The 26,050-nt window shown below is 27.3% G+C and overlaps 1 protein-coding gene across 2 annotated transcripts in view; it reads right to left on the bottom strand.

The window, feature by feature from the left end:
- LOC107456656 (1-phosphatidylinositol 4,5-bisphosphate phosphodiesterase classes I and II) overlaps window positions 1-25,162 on the bottom strand; it is a 384,337-nt gene extending 359,175 nt beyond the window's left edge. The window contains exon 1 of one of the 2 annotated variants that reach the window (XM_016074583.4): window positions 24,629-25,162. In XM_016074583.4, coding sequence (XP_015930069.1) covers window positions 24,629-24,727 — 99 coding nt within the window. In that variant the 5' untranslated portion in view covers window positions 24,728-25,162. The remainder of the gene's footprint in view (window positions 1-24,628) is intronic. The other variant, XM_016074582.4, reaches the window with a different exon arrangement.
- Window positions 25,163-26,050: the final 888 nt, after the last annotated feature.

The following is a 26,050-nucleotide window of genomic DNA, read 5'->3' as shown; positions in this document are numbered from 1 at the left end:
AACCAGGCTATCCCGGCCATAAAGATATGTAAAAGGACATAATCAAGGCAAAGGGATTTAATTTCAACAAAATAATCACTGTTCTTAGTTTCTCAAAAAATAACAATGCCATTTTATTTGAAACACAAAGTTTCTTTACAGTTTCTTCGTAAAAAAATCAAAATTATCTCTTAAATATAAGTTTAAAAACTATTAGAACAATCGATAAATAATAGCTTGCTTCATCTTAAAATAATCGTTATTTTTTCTGAAATTCTTTCAGGCAATTTTTCATATTTAAACGCACTTTTTTGGGTAGAAAATTGTTTTATAACAATAGCTCCCTGCCTCTTCTACCTGTAAGAAATTCAAAAGCTAGTTTAAAATATTTTAATAAAGTAACCTGATGCTGTAATTAAAACAACTTTTTAAAGACCATTTTCGTTTTGAAAAGTAGCAGCTTGCACAGTACTCAAGATGAAAATTAGAGAATTAAAATGGCCTACCTACAACAGCTTGATAACTTTTCCAAAATAGGCCAATTTTCTCTCATTTCTCTTAAAATCTAGCCTTTACTCAAAATTTCAGTTCATTTAATAAGCGAACCTAAAGTTTCTTTCGTGCAAGTGTTCAACTCCAGATTTTAAAAACGTCGACGAAATTATTAGTTTGTTTGCCCTATGAAATTGGTTCTTTAGAACTTTAATCAATCCAAGGCTTTAAGTGACAATGAAATAATTAATGAACCCTACTTAAATTTATTGGTTTTGTACCAATAAGGAATTGCTTAGAAGCTGCTCGACCGATTTCGTTCAAACTTTTTTTAAATTATGTAAAAAAAACTGTATACCTTGCAATTCAAAAACTTTTCAACTATCATTAAATAAAGTAACAAAAAATAATATATATTTATTCAAAGATACTTTTATGCATGGAATTATCTTCGGATAAAAGAATTTCATAATTGTGTGCTAACACACAATATATATTGATTCAACCTTCCTTTCCTTTTATGTCGTAGAGTAGACATGAATTTGAGTTTGTCTTAAAAGCGTTCAGAGTAAGAGAAGCAAATAAAAAACAACTATATCATTCATAATAATAAAACACATTAAAAAAACTTATTTATTTATTTTATAATTTTAAAGTTTTATGATAAAATAAAAATTATAATAATTTTAATTACAAGTCAACACTAGCAATCACGCATTATATATTGATTCAACTACCCTTTCCTCTTGCGTCGCAAAATAGACATGAATTTAAGTTTCTCTTGAAAGCTTTTTGGCAGAGACATAGAATTCCCAAGGAAAGCTGTAACATAAGGGAAGTCTTATTCAAACCTGTGAATATTAAACCTTCCTCCACAGATTCTTCAAAGAGCAAAGACACAACCAACCTTTCAGCACTCTCTATTCACAGGTTTCAAAGAGCTAAAACATTTAAAAGCTTTTACCTCAAATCAATTTCGACTATTTGTCAAGGAGAGGAAATTCTAAAACCCCACAGGGCTTTCTACGAAATATGTATTCGAAACACAAGGAAAGAATAGATGGTATTTTATTCTATTCTCGGAACGGAAAATATTTTAGAACGACATGCTCATAAAATGGGTAGACTTCAACTCCATAAATCGTAAACACCCTACTTCATTCTCCGGATTCATCTGTGCTGCAATTAACGCGCTTCAAGTAAATCATTGTGTTATGAAGAATTTTAGATTCACACATCGTTTGGTGGGCGTAATTAGATTTGTTCCAGGAAGAATTCGAAGATATGACGGAAATCTGCATTCATTCTCAATCACGTCCCCCAAATGAAATCGATGGATTACTTCTTCAAAAGCAGGGATCGATTTTTTTTGTTAAAACAATTTTATTTTAAATAGGGTCCTACCAAATGTGCTTTTACCTATACCTTATTTATTTACTTATGTCCTAATTTCCGGTTCAATTTAATGCATTCTTGCGTAATAGTTGAACCCTAAATATAAACTTTAATATTCTAAGCTCAAAAAATTCGTAAAGGAATATTTTTATTTTAATATAACTAAACTCTGGGTGTATTGACAATGAAGAAAAAGCTTTTTTTTTTGCTACAGCATTCCGCAGATTGTGAAATAAATGATAAATGGTAAATAGTATGTATATGGTAGCTCTGAATAAATGGTAAATAGTTGCCCCACCTCTCTTATCGGATTTTTGTTAGTTTTAATCATTAATTCCGAAATAATTTAAATAATTAATGGTAATAATTTATATCATTAATTCCATAAAAATTTGCGCAACCTGGCAAGGTGGATTTTTCTCAGAAGCATGTTGGGTTCAATTATTCATCAATCCTTAATAATTTAAATCATTAATTTCGAAATTAGTGTCTCATAAATACAATTTTAATATTTTTGCCAAAGGATTTAGTAAAGGAAGATTTTGTCTTGATATTGCTAAAATTTTAATGTACACGCATGCTGCAGATGGAAAATATACCATTATTGTTGAATATGTACAAAGCAAAGACATAGCTTGCATAATTGTCAATACTATAAGGATAGCTCAAAGATCACCAGATCTCAAGCATCCAAAAAAAAAAATTCTCTCCAGTGACAAACTGTTAAGTATCTTCTTTTGAAAAAGTGGTAAAATGCTGCATGACCTCGCATGTCGGGTTTTGATTGAAGAAAAAGAGGGAAAAAACGGAGGAAAAACTTAAGTATTACGCTTTGAACGAAATATGCATTGTTTCTAATATATTTATTTTACACTGAATCGAATTACACGATAGAGCTAATAGTTTAGAACCTAGAATAACTTTCTTCAGAAAAAAGTGCAATGTTAGACTCATACCTATGTACACGTATGACATTTCTATTTAGGCAAATTACGTCTTCCTTCCCATGTATTTCTTCACGCTGATTACGAAACAATAGGATTAATCCTATAAAATTGCTGAATACAGATTAGCTCACACTTATAGTTAAGATCTTGATGCTATTAGTTTAGTTCAAATTTTGACACATGAATGACGCTGCTAAGTGCAAATATACTCCTCTATAGGCAAGAAAAAGAAAACCTGAAAGGACTCTTAACTAAAAATTATTTTTCTTAGCTAACTCAGAATATGTTCATGGTTGTATCAGAAACATGACAGTGCTAATGTACTCTTCTATACATTAGTATGGTCGTGTTTCTAATATATGTGAAACAATTTTTAAGTTCTAATGTATTCCTCTATGGGTAGGAGAGGAAAAACTAAAAGGACTTTTAACCAAAAAAATATTTCGGTTAGCTAACTCAGAATAGGTTCATGGTTGAATCAGAAACATGACCGAGTTAATGTACTCTTCTATACATTAGAATGGTCGTGTTTCTAACATATGTGCAACAACTCTGAAGTGCTAATGTATTCCTCTATGGGTAGGAAATGGAAAAACTAAAAAGACTTTTAACTGAAAAAGACTTCGGTTAGCTAACTCAGAATAGATTCATGGTTGAATCAGAAACATGACCGAGTTATTGTACTCTTCTATATATTAGAATGGTCGTGTTTCTAATATGTGTGCAACAACTCTTAAGTACTAATGTATTCCTCTATGGGTAGGAAAAAAGTAAAAATAATTTTAGCTAAAAAATATTTTGTTTAGCTAACTCAGAAGAGGTTCATGGTTGTATCAGAAACATGACCGTGCTAATGTACTCTTCTATACATTAGTATGATCGTGATTCTAAGATATGGGCAACAACTCAAGTGCTAATTTATTCATCTATGGGTAGGAAAAGGAAAAACTAAGAAGACTTTTAACTAAAAAATATTTTCGTAAGCCAACTAAGAATGGTTGTATCAGAAATATGACCATAATACAGATGACCTATATATCATCTATGCTTGATAGAGTTTACAAATAAAAATTAGATCACACCCAAAGCTCAGTCTTTTAGATTCAATATATACATGCGATTTTTGCAGAATATTGCATTCGGAAATCAATCAAGAAATCATGAAAGAAACATTATCACGGACGGTACTGAGAATAAGCAACAAAATCGTATACTTTGGGGGTCTTAACCAGAAAGAAATAAGCCGTCAGAAATGTTTACGATGCAACAAATAAACAACAACGATACAAAAAAAATATGTATCATTGTTGTCGCTAAATAATATCGTTTCTAGATTATTTTCCATGGGCCATTGTAATGAGAGGCCATGTTTCAGACTCAGCTGTTTAGAACAACGCAATAAAACGTGAACAAATTGGAAAAAAACTACACCACCTGGTCGTTACTCACTGTTGATGTTGAGATGCTGAAAGTTTAACCAGCTGTTAGTTTACGTATGCTAGAGCATCTAAAGTCTTATGTTTGTTGACTGCGCGGTCGAAAGTCGGGGGACAGCTGATACTTTCAAGGACCTCTCAATAGATGAAGACATTTTCGTTCCAGTAAACGTGGACATAACGGATAAATAAAATTAGGAATAAATTTATTTACGTTATAAGATAGTTGGATCTTTTATTTTGAATGCTCATTCACTTCAGATTTTCACTAATTTAATTAATATTTTTACCCTCTTTAGCTTGTTTAAAGCTTCGTTGCTAAGTCCAAAAATTTTCGCAAAACAATTTTCAAAAAAAATAGTTTATTGCAGTTTGCCTTGTCTTAACTTGGATATGAAGAAGCAAGGAAATTATGGTTTTTACTTATAGTTTTCTAACTTTTAGAATTGTTACTGAAAATATTTATAACAGGAACAAACCATAAAATGTTCAAGTCGTGAACATTTAAAAGAATTGCAGCACATTTTGAAGAATATTCCTTTTCATTTAAAATATTACGTCAATACAATTACAACCATTGATAAGTACAAAATATGTACTTATCAGTGGTTAATAACTAGCTAAACTTTGCTAAGAAACATAAAGAGAGAAAAAAATAAAGTATGAGAAGACAATATTTTGGAGACGCGTTTTGCTTACAGCGAACTCTGACATAGTGAATATCAAATAATTAAATATTAAATGCGAGCGATAAACTCTGTTTTTTGTATTAATTAGGGCTATAAGCTAGCAAATATCACTGATGTTATCTTTAAAATATGTAGGCAGTCGAATCGTCTATGGGTAAATTTAAAGCAATAATTAAAGCTTAACCAATCAGAAAATTCCATTTTGTTTTTCGCTCATTCAGCTCGAACGGTTCATTGTAGAATGTTCTAATGTCGACAGTGACCTTCCCCGTGCTTCGAACTATCTGTATCAAAAATTTCATCTATTTCGCTTGGATGGTTTAGGATATTCCAAAGATATACATTCATTTACACAGATAGACATTCATTTTTATTTATAAATTCATAAGCAAAATCATTTTTTATTCTAATCAAAATGTAAATTTTAAAATAAAATCATATTTTAACAGTATGCATCTTTAAGTCGGACATAATTACGAGTTAAAGAAGGTGAGAAAAACTTATGAAATAGAGCACGCCTATTCACTTATTTCACAGATTTAATTTAGGTAAACAATGATTAATAGTAATAATAAAATAGTTATTTCCTACCATAAATTGATCAGACAAAACTAACTGCAGCGATGTGAAATAAGAATAGGAGAGAGTAAAAGTATCTTTATTTCACTCAGAATTGGAAAGCACAGGCCAATGTCTAAACCACACATGAAAAGCTCATCAATCATCATTAATCATTTTTGTGGACAAAATCATGGTAAGGATAAAAAGTAAGAAACGTGCAATCAAATTTCTTGAACCGTTGGATGATATGTGCACACCCACTTAAGTACAAAATCAACAAAAATTAATTTTCCCTACATATTGTGATTTAGCAGGTTTTTAAAAACATAGGAGAACTAGAAAAACTCTGATAAATATTGATTGAATCATATATTTAGACCAAAGTTTGCGAAATGTTAAATTAAAAGAAATTAAATTATATTATTAGATTTAATAATAAATTAAAAGGAAAGTCTTCATTTTTTTGCAGTTGGGTAACTTGTACTTACCCAATTTTATAATTACTTAATTTATGGTCCTTTATGAGTCTTTCTAAGTTTTTATTCAACAACAAAGGATTAAAGTTTGAAAACGATTCTGGAAGATTATTTAATTAATCATTTTCCAACAAAAGTATGATCTTTTTTCATTTTTAAGTATTATTTATGAATGAATACGAAGTTTAACGATATTTTTTGTAGGAAACAATTCGACAACAATGGGTACATACAACTAGAGAAGTGATTATGTCTAACCATGTGATTTAAATTAGATTTAATTGGACACATATGAGCAGCATCACGCGTTTATGTCAAACCTGATTGGCTTCTGAATCGACAAAAGCCACGATTTACTTGTTGTTGTTTACTTGTCTACTTGTTGTTAGTCGGGCACAGTTTTGCAGCTAAATCTAAATTTGTTCGACAGCTATTTGACGACAAATTTTGAAAACGTTTCCATAAAACCTTTATTTTAATAACAGTTTTCTCATTAAACTGCGTTCTTTTTTCTCATTTTAATGTACAATTTTGAAAAAATGAACTTGGAATTTTTTCTTGTCTTAAATAATTGTATGACAATAGATTGTAAGATAAGAAAAACTTTAAATGAAATTTTGCGTTAAATTGTAACTAAAACTTTCAAAGGTTAGTTATTGCTTAATTTCTTAGTTAAAAGTTTATTTGTTCGTCTCAGTTTGTTCATCAACAAGCATTTCAGAGTTTAGAATTAGAAAACGACTCCAAAAAGCAAATTTTTAAAAACTCATTTCCTCGTAAAATTGTGTTATTTATCTTAGTTAAATAATTACTTTTATTTAAAATACTTCGTACTTTTTCAAAGTTACAAAATGCAACGTAAGAACGTAAGTTAAGAGAATTCGGAAGCTTATTTCCACACACACATATATTATGTTAAATTCTAACTTAAACTTACCCGAATTTGTTGTTATTTAATGATTGCTCAAAAAGTACCTTAATCTATCACAACTTGTTAAACAGTCAAAGTTTTACAGTTAAAATTATGAAACTAATCCGAAAAGAAACTACTTCCGCAAAAGTTTTTTTAATAAAATAGCATCCTTTTTCTCAATTTAAATTGAATTGAGAAATTATTTGTGACTATAATTTTGAATTGTCTATTATTTTTGAATAAAATACTGAGTATTTGAGCATTTTTCTGAGTAGAAAATAGTTTTACAACAATAAATCGTAAGTTAATTCTAGAATATACATTTTAAAAACTGAATAAATAGTAGTTTTCTTATATATTTAAAAGAAATTCAACATCCATGAATTTCTTTTTTAATCCATAACGAAACATTTATACATAGAAAACTAAAGCGATAGTCTTTGGAATGTACGGGCAAAAAAACTTTATTTTTAAAATGCTGAGAATTCCTTAAAGAACAGGAAAAAAAGAGGATCTTTCAAAGTAATATCTAAAAAGAAAGCAGTTTTCTTTGAAACATAATAAGAGAAATAAGAATGTTAAAAAATACCTCATGTGGAAATAGAACAGAGATACATGATAAATGCAGTGGGTCGCATGGTTTTTAAATTTAAATAACTGTTTTAGTTAAAAAAATATTTATCACATCGAAGAATTTACATAACTATGAAACTGTGTATGCGAACGGAACTAAATAAACATTTTACCTGATGGTAATTAAATTAACACTTGGTCTTGTAGATAAGAAATATTTGTTTTATTTTAGGAAAGAGGTTTGAATGAAAAACTAATTATGTTATTCACTGAGGAATTTCGGACATAAGTTGAAGGCTCGAAAAAAATGAAGAAAAAAAAAATTGTCTTACACCGGATAGACATCCGGTGCGATAAAACTTCCGTCATTTTGCCCTCAACTTTGAATTTAATAAGATTGGTAAGAACCAAATATTTATTTTCCCTCCGGTAAGGGAGAAAAGCTTTATTCTTCCTAAAGCTTTGACTAAAGACAAGGATTTTTTAAAATATTTCAATAAAATTTTGTCCATTCTAAAATAAAAATATTTTTTCAATATTAAAATCGATTTAGTTCAAATTAGAATAAAATGATTTTATTCAGAAAGATCTAACCAGGTAACCAAGTATCAATTAAAAACAGTTCTCTGATTCAAAATAATCATAAATCTCATCGCCTATTTCTCGTCTATCAGGTGTAATAATCTGACGAATAATAGACACTACACAATAATAGACAGACTAATTTTTCTAGACACTGTTGAAGTTTCCGTTTTAGAAAACCTTAGTCTAAAAGAAACCTTTAAAAATTAGTAATAGTAGAGATTGGAATTTAAATTAAATAAAAACGAGCTCTAAAATGCTTAAAGCCATTTCAATTCAAGAGGCATATCATCTGGTAGTCAACTTAACTTTAAATTTCATGGGGAAAAAACTATTAAAACTGTCAGCATTTAAATGAACAGCTTCTAACGATTAAAATAAGCCTAAATAGTTCCTTCAGTAAATGAAAAGGTTTCTGATTCTTTTAACCCATAATTGACCTCAGAAAATATAATACTTTATACTTCTAAAAAGCACTAAATACAGTGTGATGCGTAAATACCATCTTGAGACTTATTTTTAGAATATTTGTAAGAAGATTGAGTTCAACTTTAGAAGTGACTTTAGGATTCGTAAAGTTTGAAGGAGGGAGAAAAAACTGTTTAATCATGATTAAAGTCGGTCAAAGCAAAAAGGTATTAAAATAATTGAAAATCAGTTTATTTGTGAATAAAGTTAAAAGGCGGTACTTAATGTAAGAAGAACACATTTTAGACCAAACTATACAAATAAACTGGTTTTTAATGATTTAAATTGTTCCTGACAATGATTCGCCAGGATTTGATTATTTTTTTTTCTCATTTAAATTGGAACTTACTAAATAAACTCTAACTTTCCTTTTGTTAATATTATAAAAATTTAAATTCAAAAAAAAATTTTAAAAATATAAATAGCTCTGTTAATATATAATGTAAAAATAAAATATAAAAACACTGTTTGTATCGTTACCGCCCATATTAATACTAATTGTAATCAAATTAATATATGTTAAGAATAGTGATTATGATATACCCTTTATATCGTTACCACTAATAACCAGGGAGCAGGAAGTGATCCAGGTTCGAATCACAGGAATGGCTGGTTGAAACGAATTCTATTCCCGATTCTCACCAATAGCAGTGCTAATTTAAAATATTCTCACTGGTATGATCATGGTTAGAATGATATGATTATGTGTTAGATTCCCCTTGCCATCTAGCTAACCGAGAGAGTTTTCATTGTTTTCCTCTCCATTCAAAGCAAATGCAGGCTAGTTTTATCAAAAACTCATCCACAAAAGTTAGTTCATCCCGATGCTTGATCCAAGAGTTACCTTGTCTTCAGTGTTAAATAAATACTCAAAATTACTAGGCTACGAAGTTGAACATTGATAGTTTTTAATCCAAAAATGGGTAGGCTATTACCCAACGGTTATAAAATAATATATATATATATATAAGTACCGTTGAAGGAACACCTACATATCGTTACTACACACATTAAACAAGTTTAAGTTGAAAATAATTGAACTAATTTGCAATCTAATTAATGTATATTTAGAGTAGCGATTAGGGAACACCCTATATATCATTACTACATATATAAATTACAATTAATCTGAAACTCATTCGTAATCTAATTAATATATATTATGAGTGGTTATTTAGAAACACCCTATGCATCATAACCACACATAATAATTGTGACGTATTTCGAATAAATAATTTGAAATAAAATAAGTTTATATTTGAGTGGCGATTGAGGAATAACCCGTATATTGTTACCACACACATTTATAGCGACAAGTTTGAAACTAATTAGAACTAATCTTACTATATATATTACGATATAATATAATTAAGATACAATATATATTACGAATAAATATATATTACGAATAAATATATATTACGAGAGCAATGATGAGAGCAGTGGATAGAGCGTTAGCCTTCCGGTAACCGGTTAAACTAGTAAACCGGTTTCGAATCCCAGCAATGGCTGGTCGATACGAATTCCGCATCCGGCTCACACCGACCACAGTGTTGACGTAAAATATCTTCAGTAGTAGACGGATCATGGGTTAGAGTCCCTTGCAGTCAGGCTAACCATGGAAGGTTTTCATCACCATGTAAAGCAAATGCGTGTCATGTCAATCAGAAAATCCTCCACGAAGGCAAGTTTCTCTCAATATTTGATCCAAGAGTTCCTTTGTCTGCTGGATAGGGTTCAAAATTAAAAGGCTACGGCTTAGCAGTTGCAAACCCAAAAAATTAGATCGGCTGTTCAACGACGGTTAAAAAAATAAAATATATATTATGAGTAGTGATTAAGAAACACTCTGAAAATCATTACCACGCATAATAATTGTGTCGAATTGAAAATAATTTGTAATCTAATGCATTTATATTTCAGAGGTGATTGAGGAAACCTGTATAGTGTTACCATACACATTTATTGCGAAAAAAATTGAAACTAATAAGAAATAACTTTTTAGCAAATTAATATATATCATAAGTAGTGATTCAGAAATACTCTGCAAATCATTACCATACATAATAATTGTGACTAATTTGGAAGTAACTGTAAATAACTTGTAATCTAATCAATTTATATAAAGACTGATTTGTCATTACTTCACATAAAGCTAATTTGAGAAAAGAAATTAATCATGTTTCATAGTTCCAAACATTTGAAAAAACAATTAAAAAAAACAGTTAAAATAATAAATATTGAAAGATTTCTTATTATTATATAACAATAAAATACTTCACGTAACTATTTTTTATTTCAAATAAATAGTCCATTAGCTTCAAAAGTTTCACATTATAAATAAACCATATGTAAATAAAGAATGTCCTTTCCTAAAAAAATGAGAACTCTAAAAATAACTCAAAAACAAAAAAGGAATTCCTGAAATGAATAGGAATAAATTGACCTTTAAAACAGAAACATCAAATTACTATCATTCATTTCGTTGAGTTACGTAACGACGTAAGATATTTATAAACTCGTAAAAAATAACTATAAATCTGAAAATAATTTCTGAATTGACATTTATTCAAATACATGTCAGAATCAAAAGATGCATTAATCGTTTTATTTCCGAAATACGCTAAATAAAATACGTTGTCATTCAAATCGAATTCTAAATCACCAAAATAATTAAATTCCGGCCACATCAAATACAAAATCTAACGTCAGAATCAGATAAAGTGCAACATTCCGAACGCACACTAATCTTATCTTTCCACTATAAACAAAAGGAAATTGCGTCCAGATAAAAGCGACATCCTCAAAACAATCCTAGATACATTGTTAAACGCTTTTTAATCAGGGAATTGGGATTATATTTGTTGTAATGTGATGTAACTTTCTAACGACACTGGTATTTATATCAAGAATTGAAAAATGTTATTATATATAGAATTGTGCTATAAGAATTATTTTATTATATAATTTTTTTAAAAAAAGAGATATTTGTCTTTAATATATATTAAGAGAAAAATAATGATGGACAAATATTAATAATTGCGTGTGTGTGTGTGTGTTGTTGGTTGGAATTAGCTAAAAAATTATTTAGGACTGATTAAAAGGAAAAATAACTCGCAATTTTTATCTATCCGTTGTATTTCAAAAATGTCTTAATGTCATTCATTAATGAAAAAGAAATAAAACAATGACTTCATATAAGCTAATATTTTCATTTTTATATTATTGTTATTTGCAGAAATTTTGCACCCTGTAAAATATTCCGGATCAATTTACTGTAAAAAGTACCGGCACCCTGAATGCCAGTACTCTTCGTTTCTTGTTAGAATGTTTATTTAAAGATGTAATCAACGTTACTTTTATGTGTTTTTAAAAATGTAAATTTAAAAATTCGCATTTAGTGTCTTTAGATTTAACTCTTGTGTCCGAGACTAATGATTAATATATACGTTTCCTTAATTAAATTTAACTATTAAACCCATGATTAATTTTTAAATTTTACTTCGATATAATAACAATACTGTAAAAATTCTGGATCAAATTAAGGTAAAAAGAATAGGCACTCAGGATGCAGGCAATTTTTTATGGCTTAATTCCTTTTTACCAGAACATTGTGACGGAACAAAAAAAATCTGATTAACTGCAATTTTTACAGTAACAATTACAGTAAAATCACTGTATCACTTTAATTAAAATGTTACTGTAAAAATTAAGTATAATATTTTACGGTAAAAATGAATTTTACAGATGATGCACCCAAAGTGTACCGTACTTTTTACCGTAATTTGATACGGAATTTTTACAGGGCAGTTATTAAAAGCATAGATCATAAAATATAGATAAGAATAATAAATTAAAAATCTTAAATCTTAATTTTTTTCAAAGCAGAATAAAATAGAAAAAATTAATTTAATTTCAATTATTAGATTTAAAATTAATTTGACTTTGAAAATTAATTAGAGTTAAACGAGAATCGTGAGGTTCATCACTTTCAGCAGACGTGTGGGGAAATATTGAGGATGATGGTAGTTTATTCTAAAACTCTTACGATCTACACTTTTCCTTTTAGGTTTGGCAAAAATTAAACCCTATCCTCTTTTTTAGTCATTTCGAAAAGTTTAGTTTTCTTTAATTTCTATTTTATTTTGTTATTTTGTCCTTTTACTTTTATATTTATGAGTTTGTTTTTGTCTGAAAATAGGAGGAATTTAGTTTAACAATAAAATAGCGATAAATTTCATTTGCGCAATTTAAGAAATAATTTTAGTTGTAAACATCTGGCAGTGTGATAATTGAAATTTGAGCCTCTTGCTAATTTAAAAAAGATCAGAAATTTTGATAGACAATAAATTATATTTATACATAGCTATTTAATTTCCACTACCGGAAACAATTAAATCTTTTATTGTCAATAGGACATTACTAGTTCTAGATAGACAGAAAGTAACCAAAATTTCGATTGCAAAATTCTACCTTAACAGGCACTGAAAACAAATAATTTAAAAATCAAGAATGAAATCAATTATATATTATTCATATTAATAAAGTGACGTTATAATGAATAAATAGGATTTTGTCACAGTCTCAAAGTTTTGTTCCTAAAAATTAAACATTAATGCAATGATGGATTTGGTAAGTTGTAAATAAACAATTTATGATATATGAACAATTTTATTTTTAATTCTTACTACATTTTTAACCTAAAAAATTTTTTTTATTTACTGATTACCCTAACAAAAATGAAAAGAAATTAAACTTCTTTATTTTATTTGCATTTATGAAAAACTATTTTCACCGGCGAAAACATAAATCTCCTTTTTCTCCAAATATCTTATTTCTGCAAATAAATAGATTCCGTTTTACTGAAATTACAAAAGTATGCATGAAAATAATAATGGTCTCTTCAGACTATAGCTTTTATTGGTTTAGATAAAAAGAAACTCATTAATTTTTTTTTCAAAATTTTTTAGAGCATATGGAAGTATTCCAACTCAAATTGCATTGAATTTTGCTTTTAAACTTTTAATGGAAAATCACCTACTGATAAATTATGGAAGATTTATTTTTATTTTAAAGCATCGCTTTAGCATTTTGAAGTAAAGACAAAATTTGGATATAGCTCGCACTAAAAAAAAATTTTTGCAGACTTAAAAATAAATAATGATTTCGAAAACCCTAAAGCAGCTATAATTTAATAAATTATGTTTAATGGAGCACAGATAAAAAAATTTTACTAAATAATTATTTCACTTTCTTCTCTTATTTTATTTTATTTATCATTTAATCGTTACTTAGATTTTATTTATTTTCTCCTTTCACTTTTTATTAATTAATTTGCAATTACAAAATTTTCTGAAACTGCAGTTTCCTATAAACATGATTTAATATAAAACTTTAAAAACAAAACTCGGAAAAAAATATCAAAACTATCAGAGTATCGTTCCGGCTCTATGGGAAAAACAAAAATCACAGTGAATGTTTTAGAAAAATTTAACACAAATTTAGTATTATAATAAGCAATAAAATTTGGCAAATGAGGAGCATTTCGATTATTTTATCATAATACTTTAGAACACGGCATAAAAATCACTTATTTGATGAAATTTACTTTTGTATTTTTTATTGAATGAAAAGTAATAAAAGCTATATTTTTCATAGCCAGAATTTCCGATAAACCGTTACTATATGAACCAAAAATTACTAAATGATAGTGTTTTAAATACACCGTTCGAAATTTCTCGGGAAAAATTGTTAAATAACAATTTATTTAATTGCTATTTTACCATCTTCAAACAAATAAATCAAATAACCATAAATAGGATTGTATTCAAACTGTTTGAGAAAAACCGTTTATTAACTGCTTTTGCGTAATACGGTTAAATAACTAAAAGTTTATACTAAGCCCACCTAATGAAACCACTTCGCTCATTGGAGCTATTATATATTATAGCCTAGTGGGCTAATCTTTCAATCTCATGAGCAACAAAACAGGAGTTCGAGTCCTAGCGGTGACTCGAATATATCAATATTTCCTCCAATTCCTTTTTACACATGAAAAGTAGTGTCATGTTCTCTCTGATTTGTGACCCTGGACTATAAGAATGCAATATGCTTTCCACGCATAGATGTAAGCATCACAAAGTTCCTACTCATAAAATTTTGAAACCATTCTAGTTGTAAATCGTTTAAAACAGTAAATTTTTTAAACATACTAGTTGTTAATGATTTCAAAATCGCAAAGGTAAATATTGTTCTTTACCGTTCACTTTACGCCTAATTCAAGGGATTGACTTCTACCGGTTATTTTGCCATAATTTTGGAATGAAGATTAAATTACTGTAACGTATATTTTGCTTTTTAACCAGAATTGTAGTTTAATTTATCTGAAATGACATTACAATACAGTACTTTTACCAAATCTTTTTCTCTTCCTGAAGTTCAAAACTAATACGTTTCACAGATTTTAGAATTAAACTTAAATATTTGAGAATAGTTAAAGTTAGATTTCTTCTAAATAAATATTTCAAATAAAAGTATTTAAATATATAGTTTACTAATTTTATTTTTCTGTTTCCTATTAAATTATGACTAAACTTTATTTTAAATAATAACACACATAAAAAAAATTTCTGAACATCAAAGTTTATTGCATTGCTAAAAGTTGTTTTTCTCTTTTTGTATACAGAGAGAATAACCACGTACATCTTTTCTTAAATAGTTTGATCTTATATCAATTTCTTACATCACTTTCTTTCAACGCATCGAAGTATTTTGTTATTGTGTGTGAAGAAATAATAAATATGGAATTTTGAAACTGTGAAATTTTTAAACATATGATATTGATTTTAAATAAAGCAAGCCCAAAAACCTTTGAAATGTTTAAAAATATACTTCATTCAGAATCATTGATAATGGTCTTATTCTTATGATAATTACATGGTCACGGGCTTTTATTATTAAAACTACATAGCCCTTTAAGATTAGACAATTGCATAATTTTTTTAATGTATAATTGTTTATTAAAATCCTCATGAAATTTTAATAATGAAATTTCACGTTATGAATTTCAATTATATATTAGAACTTTATGCATGTTGGCACTGTACAGTTGCTAGATATTTAAAATGCATTTGAAAAGAAGAATTTTTCGCTTAATTATTTTTTCCAGTATTCAATAATTGAATTTTCTTCTATTCATTAATCTATTCATTAATTGCATTTTCTTGTATATATAGCAGTTTAAAAAGAATTGTAATTTGAAGTAAAAAAACAGAAGGCTCTATATTTGACGATGATAATTCTTTTTTGTGTATTTACATTTTTATATAGTTTATAACAAGCAGAGAAAAAACTCATTTTATGGATTGCAACTTGAATGATTTTAACTGAAATTAAACAAATACGCATTATTTGCTTCACTTATTTATTTTCTTACGTTAAAAAAAATGAAAAAACTTGAAAGTCATTATTAAACAACTAAAATAATTTCTTTCAGTTTTCAATAATTATTTTCTAATACAGATAGTACAATTCTACAAATACAATTTTTCATATATTTTTTAAACTGTAATTTGAAGTGAAAAAAAAGGCCCTACAAAGGATTCTGATGCCCTTTTTTATGAGTCTTATATTTTTGTTGACAAAAACATAGCTAATGCAATTATTAAAATATTTGCGTAGCATTCGAACAATTTACTAGCAAGAATCCAATTTGCTCATTTTGTTTTCATTCTCTTGACAATTTAAATTATTTTATTTAAAATGCCATACTGAAAAATAATAAACACTTTCTGATATTAACACAGAAACGCATTTTTTAGCCATTTATTCAAATATTTTCATGAACAAGATAATGGATTTAAAAATATAATTGGATATCAAAATATTTATGGATAGGTGAAATCCATTTAAAGTTTAAAGAAATCAATATTTTTGACAATTTCTAAACATTATGTCATGCTACTGCAAAATGTTTAACTTTTTATTATCGTTTAAATTATTACATGAGTGAAAAATACATAGAAAAAATAATAGTTGCAAAATGAAGCAGATCTTGCTAATAGTATTGCAGAAAAATTTTGTTTATTATTTAGTTGAGAATTTTAATTACTATTTAGTTTAGAAATCCAGTTATTATTTAGTTTATGGATCCTATTATTATAAATTTTATAATCCATATCCTTATTTATTTTATAAATGATATTATCATTTGGTTTATCAGTTCTATTATAATTTAGTTTAACAATCCTAACATTATTAAGAAGAGCAAACATATTATTATTCAGTGTCTAAATTGCTTAGTTTATATATACTCTGCTCTATATCTATATTAGTTTACGAACTTTATTATTATTTGGTTTACTAATCTTCTCAGTATTCAGTCTATCAAACATATTATCATAGATGACTTCAATTATACTTCTTCTAGTTTTATTTAGTAAATAACTATTCCATTGCCAACTAATTTTTTTTTCGTTTTAGAATATCAAACTTTGAAACATTTTACGTAATAGTGTGTAATAGTAAATACAACATTTAAAAAAAAGAAGAAAAAAGGAAACAACTTTATTTCGAAATAGATAAATAGATCGCTAAGCTGATCTGTTTTTTATTTAGGGTAACGACTAAAAACTGTTTTAATCCATAATTTAAAGAGACTTTTTTCTCTTTGTTAAGTTCTAAAATAAATATACATTGCAACTAAACTTTAACTTAGTTAATAGGCAATTCAATTTCATTGCTTGAATAAAATTTAAGTACTTAAATCCTTCCATTACCTAACCTATACGAATGTAGTGTAATACAAAATACAAAGAGTTACTTCATAGTTTTGTAAACTATAATTCCGTTATACTAACGCTTGATAATATATGCATTATGGATCCCCCATACTCTAGAGAAAGTCATCAATTGATCCATAGCAGTGGTTCCCTATCCCCGGCCGCGGACCGGTACCGGTCCGTGGATCAAATGGTACCGGTCCGCCCAAGGAACATTAAATTATTTCCATTTTACCTACTGTGGTGTATCTCCTTAGGGTTTGTGCGACTTTCTAAGGACGAGTAGTTAACTAGGAACTGAGATAAAATTAACTTCGAGATAAACTTAAAACTAAAATCCGTCACCTAACGCCACACCAAAACAGCGAATGTAACTGTATTTCGATTTGAATGCATGTTTAAATACAATGAAATTAGAATTATTAGAAAAACATCTAAAATATAAACAATCAGCAACTCCCTCCCCCTTTACAGCTGGCAACGGTAAAAATATCAAACGTTTACCGGTCCGGGTTGATAAAATGGTTGGGAAGTAGTGATCTACGGAAACTATAAAAGCAACTAATCGCATGAAATTTGTATCGAACCACAGTTAAAAAAATAAATCTAACTGCTAATATAATAAATTTAATTGCTAATATATAAATTTAATTGCTAATATATAAATTTAATTGCTAATTAATTACAAAATCAAAATAATTTTTTTTTTAAATATTCCATTTTTATGATTAACAATTACTTAAGATGACCACTATTTTTAACATCGTGATTATTATTTAACTCATTTTTATATTTTTTTTATTATTCCTTCGTAAATTATTTTTTAGATTAAAATTTTATCCTGATCCGTAATTAAAAAAAATATACTTCCCATAATTAATGCATAAGGAATACAGTTTTTTTTTTTTTTTTTTTTTGCATTTGAGGGACAATTTTATTGTCTTTTTCTCATCTCTAAAATTTATCTTTTCGAAAATATAAACTTTTTGTCACAAAATTATATTATTCTCCCAAATTACGTAATCTGTATTTAAAAATAAATGCAAATATATTTTTTTTTTTACTTTCATGCATCATATTTTCTTTGATGTTATGGAATTCAATAACCTATTTCATAAATTTATCAGTTAAAGTAAATAAATTGTTTCGTAAAAATTTAGAATCTGTTATTTAAAATGCTTAGGAAACAAAAAGTTTTTTTTTTGCATTCTAATCTTTTTTTTACTGTCTTTTTTAGGAATTTTTTTTAGTTTTATTAAGCACACGGAGAAACAATTCTGGTAAAATTACAGTACAGTTTCGCAATAACATTTTTGATTAAAAAAAAACTCTGATTCTCGTCAAGAAAACCAAAATTTACGATGTTTAAACCATTCATTTGTTACATTTTCCCGTTCATATAACGTTTTACGAGAAATTCTGATTTTCAAAATTATAATTCTTATTATTACTCATTCATTTAATAAAAAGTGCTAAACAGAAAAGTAAACTTAACGAAATAAATAGTTTTTATGCCCTGGTCTGTGGTATCATGCTAAAATTACCATATTTTGCCTCATTTACCTAATTTTACCACAAATTATAAATTAAATATTTTATTGTTAATTTTGCCAAAATAGTTATCAAAGCGCTTTGGTAAAATTTACCGAGCTTTTTGACATTCCCATGGAGCTGGAAATACGGCAAATTTTTCCATATTCCAAAAGCTTCGACCATAATTTTTTGCCTAGGTGCAATCTAATTCCGAAAAGTATTTTTAAAAACGTCCTAAAATTGGACCAGCTTCTACCACAAACTGAAAATCTGCATAACAGAAAATCGAAGGGAGAAAAAAAAACTTTTTTTTATAAGACTGTTAAAAGATACAAATAATTAAACTTTTGAAATTTAAAGAAATTTCATTTTTAGTTTTAAACTATTAAATATGATTTATCAAACTAAAACAGTGTAAACTGCATTTAAAAAAATTATTAAAATATTGTGCCTTAAAAAAATTTTTATTCAACTAGCTGCGAAATACATAGCATCATCTAATTCATTCTTAGCATGCGGCTCTTATAATTTTCAAACAATTAAGCACAAAGTAGCTTTTTTCGTTATTCTAATATTACAGTAAAATGTGGATTTGTCCAAAAAATGTTACTTAAATTTAATTGAAAAATTTTTATTGATCAGTAATGTCAAATCTATGTTTAATACGTCTTACTTTAACCATCATGGTGATCTCTTTATCTCTTCGTTGCACTCAGTTTTTGAAAGTTTCAGAGTTAAATTATTAAAACTTAAGCTGTTTTCAGTAGTATGAGTATTTTAAACATATTTTTCCTTTAATTTAGGATACATATTCTAATGTGCATTTTGCTATTTACATACATAAAATATTTGTTCTTTTAATAGCTTCAAAATTTCTTAATTTTGCTCTAAACATTTATATTCCATTGTATATTGTCTAAAAAGACACAGAAAAATTATAATCGAAATTTATGCTTATCGAATGCATTTAATTGAAAGCAAACTTTATAAAAAAAAATATTCTATTCGGTATTGAGCCTTTCTCCAAATAACTTCAGTAAACCTTCTTAAAAGTTACAAATTCACCATATACTATCGCTTAATACACTCTTTCTGCACCAAGGCAAAGCAAATTATTATAGCAGATTTTTTTATGTTTCATATTTTAATAACTCATATTTTTGGTACAGAAAATGAAATATTTACTTAGTTATTTCAAATTGTGTGCACTTTCTTAAAAAGAAAACGACAAAATTTGAAGGGAAAAAATAATATCTTAGTTGTGACACACCATTCAAAACCTTTTTTAGGCGTTTCGAAAAATAAATTAAGCTGATGTTAAAAAGATCTTCATCAAGGATAAAAACTTGAGTTAAAAATTTTTAAATAATACAGTAGTCAAAAAAAACTTAAACACTTGTTACATAAAAATTTACATTACAAAAATTATGTATTTAATATAATACGCAATAATTTATAAATACCTCATCACATGCAAAATTTATAATTATTATTGAGAACTTAATGTAATCTATTCATTAATACTGTAGTACATAAAAAATATGCTATTAAAGTAATGTTACTCCAAAACTAATACAGCAGGAAGGCAAAGTTCAAAGTTTAAACCACTAATATCATCCAAATAATTTCAACTCCGGTACCCATACGTGTCATTTCTTACAAATAAATGGCCGTTACCAGGGTCATGACTGAAATTTCAGTATTTCTAGTATTCCTCCATATCTGAAAATAGTGATTTCTGAAGAAAGATAACCCCTCTTGAGAGCACAGCTTCGCGTCAACTCTTGTAAAAGTTTAAGTTAGAAAATTTCATATTTTTCCTCTGGATTCTTAAATTCAATTCATAATATTGAGAAAAAACCTCATATAAATTGTGAGAAGTTTAAAGACATTAATTGGAGATTAAACTCGATTTATAAAACATGAGTGATAGAACCAGTTCAAGAAAAAGTTTAGAAAAAGTTAATGCTATAGGACGTTTTTTTTTTTTTTTTTTTTTTTTTTTTTTTCGTAATGGTGAAGACGAAAAAAGTATGCATGTATCATTACATTCTTCGATAAGTGCCAAATCGCACTGCAGAGAAAGGTTATTAAAAGTTTAAGAAGTTTTGTGGGTTTTTACGTTCATACAAACTTATTTTTATACATCAAATGAAATCCCTCACTTACGCATTTAAATACTTTAAATCCATTTAAATTTTATCCAATGGTAAAATTTATTAACAAAAATATATTTCATTGAGAAAAAAGTATAACTCTTTTTTCTAAGAGGACACTGTATAAAATTTCGGATCAAATTACGGTAAAACGTACCAGCACACAGGGTGCCGATACTATTTATTATAAAATCCATTTAGAACGGAACATGTTACGGAAGAAAAAATCTGATTCACCGTAATTTTAATAACAATAATTAACGTAAAATCACTGAATCCCTCTAATTAAATAAATTTTTCTGTAAAAATTTCGTTTTCATATTTTAAAGTAAAAATAGATCTTACAGATATACAGACAATAGATTTTGCCCCTACTTTATACTGTAATTTGAAAATTGAAAAAGAATTTTTTACAGTGCATGCAATTTTCCAATTAAATATCAGTAGTTTTCTTATTTAGATTTTGAGTTAGAATTGTTGCATTGAGAAATTTTCGAAATCAACATTTAAACCGATAATTGATAAATTAACTAATATTTGGTATTGATAAACAATAAGTTTTTAATTTAATTTCATACTACAATAATTCTTGTCATTCAGTTTTAAAATTATAAAGGCAATATTGTATTCAAGTTCTTGCTATCCCAATAACAATGGAGTTAACAAGTGTCTAGACAGTTTAGTAAATTGAAAAAGCATTACAAATATCGGCACTATCTACCTGATATTTGATCAAGTCTACGTTTATAATAATACGTTTGTCACGTTCTACGGAGATTTTATTTGAGCGAAATTTTAGAAATAAATATTACTACTTTAGTATGCAAACAGAAATAATTAGATTTCAAATATAATATACTTTTTATATATGAAAACTCCTTAAATTTTAAAATTTTGTTCAATTTTGTTAGAATAAAAACTGCAAATATGAAAATATTTTTGAGCATACAAATCATTAAAAAAAATTATTCAATTAGTAACAATATTCAATTGTTACCATAAAACTTTTCTGAAAAGTAAAATATATTTTTACCGCAATTACACTTTTTACTGTATTACTGCTATTTAAAACATGTTCGCAAAGCAAACTCCCTTTAAATTTAAATATTTGAATTCAAACTTCAGCTAATGACATCTGAAAAACTGATTCAGCTAATGAAGCCAGGTAATGACATAATAAACAAAATTCAACTCTCTTAGAATAGAAAGATGCTTTATGTAAATGAATACTTTTGACAACCATAGTTACCTATATAATTACCACAGTATAAATATGTATCCAACAGGACAGACAAATTTTGACATTTTATTTAATTCGATTCATTTGTAATGCATTATGTATCCCATACATTATATTATTTTTCTTTTTCTTTTTTATTGAGCTTATATTTTCTAAATAATAATGAAGTTTTGTTCCATACCAAGCACACTTTTATTAGAAGAGCCTCCACAAATTATATAAGTGCCACAAAATAGTTTTATAAGTGCCTCTACAACTATGGTCTTTTAAATTTCTCTGTTAAATTTTTATCAAATTTTCTTTGCAAATAAATTTCTTTATAACAATATATTCTGTATTACAAATAAAATTTCGTCACATTTTTTTATAAATAAATTTATTGCCAATCTTCAGAAATATATTTAATACATTTAATTATTAGATATATATATATTTAATTATTATATATATATTTAATTATTAATAAATTTATATTTATGAAAAATATATTGAATTATTATTAAATATATTTAATTATTAATAAACTCATTTTTACAAATTGTGTTAATTATTAATGAATATTAATTATTTGAGATGGGTAAGAAAAATTTTTCTCTCAAATTCTGAAAAATGACTGAATCATTAGTTTAAAAAAAAGAAGAAATAAACGTAGTTCAGCACGCTTTACTGCTTACGAGACGAGGTAATTCAAATATTGTGAAAACATTGCAAAGAGATGCTCTAAATTATCGCATTTTCGCCATCAAATGTAAAAAAAATAGCTAAAATTATTGTCATTATACATTTTTTAAACCTTTTGCAAACTATAACTTCATTTTCAATTTTCTTAGCGCTAATTATTGCGTGTGTGCCATTAAAAATGTAACGAAAAATGGAAGAAAAAGTAATTTCTCGTGTTCAGTTTCTACACTCCATTTTGACAAATTTACACACATTACTAGAATAGAAGCAAATACAAAATATAATGCAATATATACATGAAATATTTTCAATTATTTCTTTATATTGTCATAGTTTAATCTTAGTCTTATATTTTGCATAATTTATATGAGACAATGCATGATGTTGAAGAAGTAGATGAAGCCCTCCTTCTTTCAATCATAACCCCACTGCCCTCTCCCTAATGAATAACTAAGCTATTTTATTGGAACCTATATTGTAACATTGCTTCATGCTTACTTTTTTTTTAAAAAAAAACGTTATTTGAAATCATGGTACTATCATTATCAGATAAGATATTTTATAAATTCTATCATGATTTAATTGTGTAACAATGCTGTCTTTTGCGTTTATTTACAGCTAGGAAAACGATTTAAATTGAAAAAAAAATTTGATGGCAACAGTTACTATGAGTTTCAAGAAATAATTTTACATTAGCTGTCTTAGGGGATTAATTGACTGGGGAAAATTTGAATGAAATAATTTAGAATATGACAGATTTATTTTACCCCTTAAGCAAAATGGATTTTGCGAATTTAAAACAATAATATTGCTAATTGTCTTAACTCTAATGTCGAGTGTTAAATATCTATTATATTAACCCCTATGAAACGCAAAATTTCGTGTTTAAAGCCAATTATTAAAGTTATAAATAATTAACAATTTTAAGATATTGCATAGTCAAAAATAGTAATACAATATCAATTTTATGATTTATTATATTTGTCTTATTTTATGATGAGGGCAGCTAAGCATAATTGAATCTGTTTTTGTTTATTTAGAAAGGTCATATGACTCGCCCTATTAAATGAAAATATCGAATATGGTTATCATCACATTCAATTATACAGACATTTTCTGCGAAAACTTACTATCGACAGCATAAAAGAAAAATTCTACAAGCTGCATAATATTTTCTGATAAACACTTAAACTAACTTTCTTGTTTCTGTAATTTACACACATATGGCTGTACTACAATGATTCTTTTATTATTCGGAAAGCATTATTTGTTCGACTACTCTCCGTGTTTCGAATGTTATTCCAATGTTCCATAACCATAATTATACATTTTTTTTAAAAAAATTTACTAATAAATATGAATATGTAATATTAAAACTACAATGACATTAAACATATATTTTATAACTTAAAAGTGTTTATTTTATCATCATAATTTTTCGATTTCTATAATTTAATAGTGAATATTAAAATCATAAATATCAATTAGAATATAGTTCATTCATTAATTTCAATATTAAATATTCGGACGCCAATCAGTGCAGGTTGGATTCGAATTCTCATTTTTGAAAGTCATTGTTTAAGTTGAATCTACAGGTTCAAAAGAATAAACGAAGAATGATTCCTTTTAGCACGTGGTTCTAAATTTAAGTCAACAAATGGGGAGGTTGACATGTACTGGTTGGCATCCGACAACTGCCAAATAGAAAATCAAGTATAAAAACTCACGTCATCCCACTTGACAAATTTGTTCCCTTCTTGCATGGCTTGGGGAACCACGATAGGTTTCAGTTGTACAACATGAATGCCAGATTGTGCTCCCGCCATCGTTTTAGTTTTATCACTTTGCAAACGATAAAAATCACACTATTTTTATGTCTTTCAAATTAATTATCAAGCTACTGCTTTACCCGAAAGCGGCAAACGAAAAAAAAAGCAAACGATATCTCTTTTTTCCTTTTTTTTTTTATTTATTTCATGAAACAATCACAGTCTCCTGAAAAGAGCCAATCAAAAGTACTTTGATGTTGGCTGCTTTTTTAACAACAGGGGAAAGAAGAATCGAAAAAATCTTTTTAATCGGACTGAGGATTCCTCATTCCGTCGGTGTGTTCCAACGTTCCAGTCGCGTTTTAAAAGCGAAGACTATCGGCCGCGCATGATGCATCAGAAGAGCTAGGTACACCACGAATTGGCAAGAATCGCATAGACATTTATCGCCAACTTCCGTGCCAAGTAGATCTATGCCCTCCGCTGTTATCCAACAGGTAAACGGAGCAGGTCGTTCAACGCAGGGAAATCATCATTGGGAAAAAGGGAATGGTGGAATGCGATAGGATTTAGTATGTCCGAATCGATCGTTTGCATCTTACTTTACACAGCGAACGGAACCGTTTTTCTTTTATTCTTTTCTTATTTATAAGAATTTATTCTCAATCTTATTTATTTTGATATAAAAAAATTGATGCAAACAAAAGTACTGTAAGCTCGTTTAGAAAGGAGAGAGAAAAATTTGTTTCTCTTAAAAGAAATATGTATGTAATGTCAAGAGTTTTTAAAAAAAAAATCGTAATCGGCTTTTATTCTCTGAAACAATACAATTATTTGCATCCTTTTTTTCCTTTTGTCGCAAGGATGAAATATTCTTGAGTTCTTCTCTAAGCTCTTTTCCGCTCAAAAATAATTTATTTTCACAATAAAATAGACAATATAGCATGTAAAAAATGTTTAAAAAATATATAAATGTGAGTATAGAATTCAGGCTGGCATCATCTATAAATGTGAATCTGTATATATAGAATATAGCACAATTTATTTAAAATAATGCGTGCATTACATACGTATCTTCTATTATTTTCGATTTATATATTTTACTTATATATATTATATGCTTTATTTATATATTCTACTATCTATCTGCACGAGCACTAAAAAACGGACAAAATATGCATGCAAATATGCACTAAAAAACTTGAATATATGCTCTTAAAACTAGAAATATATATTTAAAATAGAAATTAAAAGTTCAACTTACTTAAATACTACTACTTACTTTTGCCAACAAACACAGCTAAAACATTTTTTTTTTTGTTAAAAGGAAGAAAATCAAAATATTTCTTACTTGAATCTACACATTTCTGAAGAAAAAGC

Source organism: Parasteatoda tepidariorum, chromosome 8 (genome assembly GCF_982258835.1).
Source record: "Parasteatoda tepidariorum strain Cologne lab strain chromosome 8, Ptep-v5.0, whole genome shotgun sequence".
In the NCBI taxonomy this organism is placed as follows: Eukaryota; Metazoa; Arthropoda; class Arachnida; order Araneae; family Theridiidae; genus Parasteatoda; species Parasteatoda tepidariorum.
The sequence above is the reverse complement of the archived record's forward strand: the minus strand, read 5'-3'. Positions and strand labels throughout refer to the sequence as shown.